This window comes from Condylura cristata, unplaced genomic scaffold (genome assembly GCF_000260355.1).
Source record: "Condylura cristata isolate star-nosed mole 26May11 unplaced genomic scaffold, ConCri1.0 scaffold00022, whole genome shotgun sequence".
NCBI lineage: Eukaryota > Metazoa > Chordata > Mammalia > Eulipotyphla > Talpidae > Condylura > Condylura cristata.
In genome coordinates, this window is record NW_004567123.1 from 317,769 (window position 1) to 327,907 (window position 10,139).

The 10,139-nt window shown below is 35.8% G+C and overlaps 1 protein-coding gene across 1 annotated transcript in view; it reads right to left on the bottom strand.

The window, feature by feature from the left end:
• GINS1 (GINS complex subunit 1 (Psf1 homolog)) overlaps positions 1–10,139 on the bottom strand; it is a 29,190-nt gene that overhangs the window by 8,246 nt on the left and 10,805 nt on the right. Inside the window, exons 3-5 of the mRNA XM_004687120.2 lie at positions 9,108–9,206; positions 7,993–8,083; positions 5,213–5,329 (exon numbers count right to left, since the gene is read on the bottom strand). Of these exons, the coding sequence (XP_004687177.1) occupies positions 5,213–5,329; positions 7,993–8,083; positions 9,108–9,206 (307 nt within the window). The remainder of the gene's footprint in view (positions 1–5,212; positions 5,330–7,992; positions 8,084–9,107; positions 9,207–10,139) is intronic.

Consider the following 10,139-nt stretch of genomic DNA (forward strand, 5'->3'; position numbering starts at 1 on the left):
GGGCAGGGGGGGAAGGGAGGGAAATGCACGGGACTATGGTGGTGGCACAGGGGTGATTTGGTGATGGGAAACCCGTGGGGATTACAATCGAGATGGAAAAAAAAATGCAAAATGATGTAAAAATAAACTCTGTAATAAAAAAAAAATGTTAAGCAGTTGAAATATACATCAACAAAGTACAGCAAATGTTTTGTGTCTATTCTAACCTGCCTCTTACAGATCCCCCTCATAAATATAAGTACCCAAGAACAGGACATAGGTAAGTCTATAAAATTTTGTTTTAATATATTTCATCTGATCCCCTTTGATACTCAGATTTTTTCCCCAGGAATAGTGAGAAATAAACCACAAAAGAGCAAAACACACATTCATGTTATAAGAGTCAGGACAGTTGTTAGCCCATAACCTCTTCTGAAAACTGTAAAGAGGGCTAATGCTAAAATGTTCCTAGAGAAAAGTTTATAAATCTGCTACCACAGGAAACCAGGAGGTCAGGTCCCACCATTATGAAAATTCACAACTAAAGTTTCCTTCTAAGTACTAGGATTGGTATTAGCCAACTCCAGCACCAAATTTTAGTCTTTCACTTTTCCTAGATAATTTCATCCAAAGTTCACTTTCACAAATACTACTTTAGAAAAATCCCTACCACCATTTTGCTTTTTTTTTAAGATTTATTTATGGGCCCACCCTGCTGGCACAACAGGTTAAAGCACAGCACTATGAAACCATCACTGCCACTGCAGCATGAGTTCAATCCCCCAGCCAGGGAGGTGACCCACATGATGTGGCAGACTAATCTTGACCTGTCCCACTACTCCTCTCAGCAGTGTATTTCAGTGGATCTGCCTGTTCTGTCCCCTACTCTGTCTCTGGTGAATCCTCTCAGCCCCTGTACCTATGGCCTGTACCCCAGTGCTGTATTCTGTGTGCATAAATAAATAAATCTTTTTTTAAAAAAGATTGTGCATGTGTGTAAAAAACACATCACTCTTCATTTTGTATATTTTTTCATCTCAGATGTAACCCCTGTGGACATCCCACCAGTTCACCCACATGTGCCATCACCATAGTCCCATGAGCTCTTTCTGCCCAGTTTTGATCCTATTCTCCACTCTACCCTATAGAATGTCTCCGGTTTATAGATGTTTGTTCATTTTCATTTTTACTTTATTACAACTGCTTTTTTGTCCCCCTGACCCCTGACACTCCTGTTATGAGTGAAACCATCTAGTACAAGAGTGGGGGTGTAGGCCAGAGGTATGGGGTTGGTGAGAGGATTCACCAGAGACAGAGTGGGAGCAGAACAGACAGATGTACTGAAATACACTGCTGAGAGGAGGAGTGGGAGAGTCAGGCGAGCCAGGAAAGTCTGCTGTGTAATGTAGGCTAGCTCCCTGGCCAGGGATCGAACTCATGCTACAGTGGCTGACAGCTTGATAGCCCTGTTTTTAACCCATGTGCCACCAGGGAGGCCCCTCATTTTGCTCCTTTAAAATTTTACTATGGAAAATACTGAACATATTCATAAGTCAAAAGATTAATATAATGAAACTCCATGCAATAATTATCAACATGTGGTATACCCTGTTTTCTCACCAACTTCTGGATTTAGCAGCCAATGCTAGAAATTATTTCATCAATAGATATTTTAGTGTCCATTTCTGCATAAAAACCTCAATTAAAAAAATCTTAATACTATTATACATTAGTATAATTTTTCAGGAAATATCCAGTTGGTATACTTCCCCATTTGTCTTGTGTGTTTTACTTATTTTATCACTTAAATAATTTTGTTCTTAATTGAAGTAACACTGTATTTAACATTACTGGTTTCAAGTGTACACCATTACAAATCAGTATATATGCTTGATTGTACACTTGAAACCAATGTTTTATTTATTTATATATATAGACATACATACACATACACACACACTCAGCATTGTATTTCAGGAGATTTGCCTGTTCTGCTCCCCACTCTGTCTCTGGTGAATCTTCTCACTTCCCCCTTACCTCTGGCCTATACCCCAGCTCTTGTACGCATTAATAAATAAAATTTTTTTTTTTAGAAAATACCAGATGGTTTCACTCATAGCAAGAGTGTAAGGGATCAGAAGAAAAAAAAAGCAATTGCAATAAAGTAAAAATCAAAATTTGTGTGTGTATACATACATACATACACATATATAATGTGCGTGTATATAGTGTGTGTATAGTGTATGTATATATGTGTGTGTGTATATATAGTGTGTATATACACAACTATATTTATATAGTGTATACTCACACACTATATTAAGCTCACCACTAAAAGTCTACTTCGATCTTTCATCACATAGAAGACCCCTTTTATCTGATTTACCCTATTCCTCCTTCTTTTCTAGTAATCACTAATAAAAATATAGAATGTGTCACAAATTTTCATGTAATTCATATACAGGAATAATGCTAATCTGTGCATTATTCCAATTTTCATATATGTGCTCATAATTCTTTTTTATGTTGCCATTTCAAATTATTACACATTTCTTTTTTTGTTTGTTTTTTAAAGATTTATCTTTTTATGCATACACAACTGGGGTACAGGCCAGAAGTGTAAGGGTGGTGAGATGATTCACCAGAGACAAAGTGGGAAGCAGAATAAGCAGAGTGATGAAGTACACTGCTGAGGGGAGCAGCAGACCACAGGAGAGGTCTGCTGCGCCATGTGGATTGAACTGGAGCAGAGGATTGAACTCGCACTGAAGTGGCTGCAGCTAGCTTGCAGTGCTGCATTTTAACCCATTATGCCACCAGGGAGGGCCCATATTACACATTTCTGATATGTGTCTGAGTCTCTTTAAATCTACAGGATCCCTTCCCTTTTCAACCATCTTCCCCTTTTAATTTATTTGTTAGAGAAACTGGGCATTTTGCTTGGTAGTTTCCCATAAACTAGGTTTGGTTATGGATTATTCTGAAGTCATTTGACATGTTTTCCTGTTCCTAAATTTTCTATTAAGCTGTAAGTTAAGTCTAGGAGTTCGATCAGATTAGGTTTATATTATGTACTTCCCAATGCAAGACTCAGAGTACAAAACATCTGACTATACCTGTTTGAATGCTAAGTTTGTACACTGGGAGCCCTCCTTGGTGGTGCAGCAGGTTGGAGCACAGTACTGCAAAGCTGCCCATTGCTGCTTCAGTGCAAGTTCAACCTGGGCACCTGAGGTGATCCACATGGGGAGGTTGACCTCTCCTGTCTCATCCGCTGCTCCCCTCAGCAAAGTACTTCATCAATCTGACTGTTCTGCTCCCCATTCTGTTTCCAGTGAATTCTCTCACTATTCCTACAAGTTTGGCCTGTACCCCATATTTTTATGCATAAATAAATAAATCTTAAAAAAAAATTGAACACTGGGTCCAGTTCTTTCCTACACCAATCCATATCCTTATTAACATCTGTTAACTCTTTACCTCAATATATGAGAATTACAAAATGGCATTAAACTAGTTCTCTTATCCCTGCTGTATTTATTAGCTGAAATTCTTTTATTAAAAACAAATTTCAAAAAAAAAATTTTCCGGCCCCTCCTTGGTGGCGCAGCACTACAGGCAAGTCACAGACGCTTCAGTGCAAGTTTGATCCCGGGCCCAGAGCTGACCCACATAGTATGGCAGACCTCTCCTGACCCGCCCACTGCTTCCCTCAGCAGTGTATTTCGTTGATCTGCCCATTCTGCTCCCCGCTCTGTCTTTAGTAAATCCTCTCACCGCCCCTGCACCTCTGGCTTGTACCCCAGTTCTGTATGCATAAATAAATAAATCTTTAAAAAAAAACAAAAACAAATCTCCATTGTAAACAACTTGGCATCCTGAGATAAAGTCTATATAATAAAGCCAAATAGATGTTTGATCCCATTATTTTTAATCACTTATAAAAGTGAGCTGTATCCCTTGTACTCTCTAAAGGCAGCCAGTGAGGCTTTATTTGGTAAACTGTTGTTATTGTTGTTGTTTGGTATTGTTATTCATTTTTGTATCTAGTTAGTTAATATCATTCAATTCACTACAGTGAATTGTCCCCTCTTTGGCTAATGAAGATTCCAGCAAATGAGTTCCTAAATCAATATGAGCACTTCCGGTATAGTCTTAGATACATTCCTTGCTTTCTAGGAAGACAAGGTTTTCCATAGTGGGAAAACAGCATGTGGGCTCCAGAGTTTGGATGTTCATGGCTACTTTCCCGTCATCATTTCTAGACTTTTTCAGTAGAAAAGTGCTAAGAAAAATTTTTTTTTAAATAAAGATAATTCAATATGAGTCCACACTGACATTTCAAACATGCCTTTGGTAATATAGGCTCTTCACTAATCTTTTTTATTTTAATTTTTGAATCTCTTTTCTCTTTTTTTGAAAATCTTGAAAATAGCAAAATTCCTATTGCCATTTTTCTTTTGTTCTATTCTTCAATATGTTTTTTGAAATAATGATAACAATACTATTACCAAAAATATAAATACAGGGGCCCTCCCTGGTAGCGCAGCGGGTTAAAGCACAGCACTGAGAAGCTAAAGCCACTTCAGCATGAGTTCCAATCCCGCCTGCCCCGGAGGTGACCACATGGCGTGGCAGACCTCTCCTGACCCGCCCGCTGCTCTCCTCAGCAGTGTACTTTGTAGTCAGCCTGTTCTGCTCCCCACTCTGTCTCTGGTGAAGCCTCTCGCCACCCCTGAGCCTCTGGCCTGTACCCCAGTTCTGTATGAACAAATAAATAAAATCTTTTAAAAAAATAATAATAAAATAAATACAAGTGAAGATCTCTTTGTAATTCTTTTTTCAACCTTAAAATATACCCCCATAAATATAGTAATTAACATATGTGTTTATAATCATTACTATTTGACTAATCCACCAACTCAAGACAGATTCATTTGCTTCATTTTGCTTTCAAAATTTGTGAGTTGGCTTTCCCCTCAGATTTAATTTTAATAATATGTAAAATAACTTAAAATGTTCCAAAGTGAAGACTATTAAAACAGGCCCATTCAGAAAATGTTAGTTCTTCTACCACATTCCCATTATACTCCTATTGAGAACACTTTTCATGTTGGTTTAAGTTTCCTCTCACTTTTAATATGAGCTAATATATATTAATATAATGCCTTCTTAGACAAAGGCAGCACAGTTTATGCATTAAAGAAAATCCATTTCAAAAAGGTATGCTTACTTCAATATATAGGCTTTTTGGAGGTTTCATATCCTGTGTAATGTCTAAACCTTCATATCCTCCCAATGACCTCATATATGTAGCAAGAGACTTCTTGTAATGATTGAACCACTCCATCTGCAAATATAAAAGTGGTCACTGGATAAAGTTATAAGAATACGAACTTGCAGAAACTACATATGCATACTTTCAAAATTAGCACACTTCACTACATGGATCATTAGTATGACCATTTATTCATTTAAACTACTAATATTATTGACGGCTATGAACCAGGCACTGGTCTTGGATCTTAAGAAAGATCATTCAACAAAGTAAACACAATTTCTGTTCTCAAAGTACTTATATCCTACCTACTATGCTTAGTCACAGTATAAGAACAACAGAAACAAAATCAGGTAAGTTACACAATTTTAGAATTATGATCTCCTCAATTATAAAACACGATTGACAAAAACACCCAAATGTTCACCAAATGAATGAATGTTTGTTCATCCAATGGAATATTATTTAGTCATAAATTGGAATGAAGTTCTGATCCACATTATACATGGATGAAGCGAAAATGTGCTAAATGAAAAAGACACAAAAGGCTACATACTGCATGATTCTTTACATGAAAAATCCATAGTAGACAAATATAAGGGCAGGAAATAGAATTTTCAGGGATTGGGAAGAGGAGAGAGAATATGGGGCAACTGAAGATTATAGGGTTTCTTTTACAGGTAATGAGAATGTTCTAGAATAAAATAGACAACTATGAACTCTATATTTTAAAAGATGTGCTAGAATTCTATATGAAAAATACTAAATTGTTATATAGCTTGGTGCCTGGGTAGTCCTGATTCCACAGGGAAAGGAGACCAGAAGCTTTATGTTTAGGACACTACCATTCCTCATCCTAAGTTATATGGCACCTAAGTTATACAGTACCCAGCTATATAAGCTTATGTGGATTATATTTTAGTGAATTTGTTGTTTTAAAAACTGTTGAGGAAAATGAAAGATCTAAATAAAGAGAAGGACATGCCACATTTGTCAATTACATGGTTCAATATTATAAAACTGTCAAGTCATTTATAGATTCAATTAAACCTCAATCAAAATCTTAATTTTTAATGAAATTTGAGAAATGAATATAAAATTTACATGGAAATACAAAGGGCCAAAATAGTGAGACACTCTTAATAAAAATAAGATGAGACTTACTATAAAGTTACAGTAATTAAAAACAGTACAGAACTGACAGGCATAGATAAAAGAAACACAGAAGGAAAAGTTGCCCATTAAAAATCCAAGTACACTGACAATTTATGACAAAAGTGGTATCACACAGCAGTGGGGAAAAGAAGATCCTTTCAAGAAACGGTGCTGGGTCACCTCAATATCCATATTTGAAATACAACTTTACTTCTACATTATATAAAAAAAAAAAAAACACCAATCCAGTACTATAGGTCTCTGTGGGAAAGATAAAGCAATATAACTTCTAAAAAGACTACAGAGAAATAGAGTCCCCAAGATTTAATAGTTCTCCAGAAGAATGACTCACAGTACTCAGGGAAGCACTATGTTGACAATGATAGTTTTACTATAGTGAAAAGGTTACAAGTCAAAACCAGCCAAAGGAAGAGACACTTAGGATGAGAAGTGGGAGGGTCCTAAACATAAAGCTTCTCCCTGTGGAATGAGGACTATCCAGACACCCTGCTATAAAGCAGTGTACACAAACCACTGTCAACTAGGGAAGTTTATACAAGCTTTGGTGTTCAGGATATTTATCAGGGTTCTTTACAAAGTAATGACAGATGGAATCATGACCATGAGATAAGCTCCTTCTATTTTCCCACTCCTCTCTGTATGTGAGACTAATAACAAGTGGATCAAACCTCAAAATTTGGAAAATGTCTAATTTTGTAGTCAGCTAGTCAGAGCAAGAGTTCCTGAAAGTTCCCAAACTTATGAGTGGTGTCTGAAATGAGGGCAGTCTTAACCTGTGAAGTTTAGTCTAACACAAGGTAGGTGTCACTGCTATGCTGTATATGTAAATACTACAACCAATCTTTACTTTGTAAATGAGAATAATTCAGGAATAAAGAGATCAAGTCACTTTCAAGATTAGATGGTAGGAGAGCCAAGGTCTACACCACACTGGCTTGATTCTAAATTCTGTGTCCTTACACATTAGGCTACCTTTGCACCTCAGTGACTGCACAAATAAAGAATTTCTTACAAATGTTTATATAATGCATACATATTTAATGGAAATAATAATTCTAGTTTTTTTTTTTTTAAAGATTCATTTATTTGTGCACACAGAACTGGTGTACAGGTCAGAGGTGCAGGGGTGGTGTGAGGATTCACCAGAGACAGAGTGGGGAGCAGAACAGGCTAACTGACAAAATATACTGCTGAGGGGGAGCAACCTCCGGGGCAGACAGGGATTGAACTCATGCGGAAGTGGCTTTAGATTCTTAGTGCTATGCTTTAACCCACTGCACCACCAAGGAGGGCTAATTCTAGTTTTTTAATCTTACTAATGAATCACTAGTAAGTAACATTATGGGACTCTTTATTTTGTTAAGTAATAACAGTTTTCCATATAGCATTCAGAATTACTCCTATCGTTTTCATCATAACATATATTAAATTAATACAGGCAAAAATTTTCTGAAAATATGTTAAACAGAGAGAAATATCAGTAAATATTATTATAGAACAATGCCAGAACCTCAGCATTTTTCAAATTCAAATGAACGTGAAGGACAATACTAACTTACTTCTTCAGCAGACATGTGAAATCGTAAAGTATTTGGCAGGACGCTACCATATTCCCACCTGAGCGCTCTAATCCGAAGCAAACGGTCATACCTAAGGCATTAAGAAGGTATTAGACAGCATAATAAAAAGGGGTATCAGAGGTCGCCTTGATCAGAAGAGATGCAAGGCTCAACAACCCAAATGTAAAATATTGACTCTATTAGGCTCCTAAGGCAAAAAATAAAAGCAGCTATAAGAATACATCTGTGTCATGTGGCATAAAAAGAGACACACACACATGCATAATGGGCTATTATTCAACAATCAAAAAAGAGAAATGCATGTCATTTGCAGCAACATTGATGGAGTTGGATCATAGCACATGAAATAAGTCAGAAAGAGAAGGAAAAAGTACTGGATGATTTCACTTATAGGAAGAATACAGGGAAATCAAACAATGGATCAGAGGGGAAAAAAAGAAACCTAAAATGCAAATCATAAATCCAAGACATACAGCAGAGGAGGAAGATGGAGAGGGTCAAAACAGGAGGGAAGAGCATAAGGATGCTGGCTCACCAATGAAGTAGTGGTGGGAGTTTTAAAGGGTTAACAAATCAAATCAAATATTGTACAAAATTAAACACTGTACAAAAATTAACAATGTAAAAATTAATAATAAAAAAAAGAACACATCTTTGGGGCAATAGAGAAAAACATGAATATGGACTGGATTGATACCACTTAGTCTTGTTCACTTCTCTTGGTGGGAGAATGGTACAGAGGTCATATGAGATAATAAATAAAAAAGTCCTATTTCTTAGAAGTGTACACTAAAGTATGTAGTCATAATAATGTTATGATGTGCTACAACAGTGTAGCATAGACAAAGCAAGATGACACAAACATGAACATGTTAAAAATTGTTAAGTCTATGTGATAACTACAAGAATTAGTAACATTATTTTTCCTAGTTTTATAGTCACCGTAATTTCATAATTTTAGAATTTTTAATTTGAAAGAGAGATGAATTTAGAATGCCTACAAAGAAAAACAAATCTAAACATTTCTTATCCATCTGGAATGATTAATTAGGAAAACCTTCCATGCCATCAAATGAGAAAACTGAAAAGCTTACAGGTATGCTATAGTGCAACGTCTATTTCTTAACAATGAACAATGTCGAAATTTGATTGTTGGTATCAATTCACTTCTTCCACCTGACTTTGCCTCATTCCTGTTAAGAACATTTAAAGAAAAAAAGAACAAATTTGTGTATTTCAGTACAAGTAAAGTTTTCAAAGTCAACTCACAGGCTTGTTTTTACCTATTTATGACTGACAGTGAACTTAAGTAATACTACCTACCTGGCTTGATTCTAAATTCTGTGTCCTTAAACATTAGGAGATTTTCATTAAATATGCTAAGAAATAAGAAAGCCAAAACTGAGTAGTTCACTTAAGATCAAGTTTTTCCATATTGTACTTTGCATTTTTGCATGCAGATCAATCTTCCTATTTCCAAAAGACAAAGATTCTGTTTAATAAAACTTTTCACAATTCCTTTATCATGCTGGAATAACAGGCCAAACCTATCATGGCTCAGAAGATTATGATCTTATATCATGTCTTAACTGTATATATATTCCTCTTATATATATATATGTGTGTGTGTGTATATATGTATATATATATATATATATACATATATACACACACACACACATATATATACAAATCATCATTGTAAGAATTAAAATGTGGTCAAAATGGTCCTTCACTCATGCAACAAATATTTTTTGGTCAACTATGTATATACATTTTACTTCACAGTGTTCTTCACAGAGAGGAGAAATTTTTTATTTTCCCTAAAAAATGTATTAGGTATTAGACAAATATTGGAAAAATTATGACAGCTAAACAATATTACGAATGTGTTTAATACTATTCAACTGTACACTTAAGAATGGTTAAGATGGTAAATTTTAAGTTATGTGAATTTTGAATTTAAAAAATTGGAAAAATAAACAAAACCTTTTCTTATGAAATTGTAACTGGGTGGTCCCTAGGAGAAGGGAAGTTCCAGGTTCCCTGCCCCACCCAGAAGGAGGGTGGAACTGAGCAGAGAAAAAGGAGAGAGAAGAAGAGAGAAGGAAGGCAGAAGGCAGATG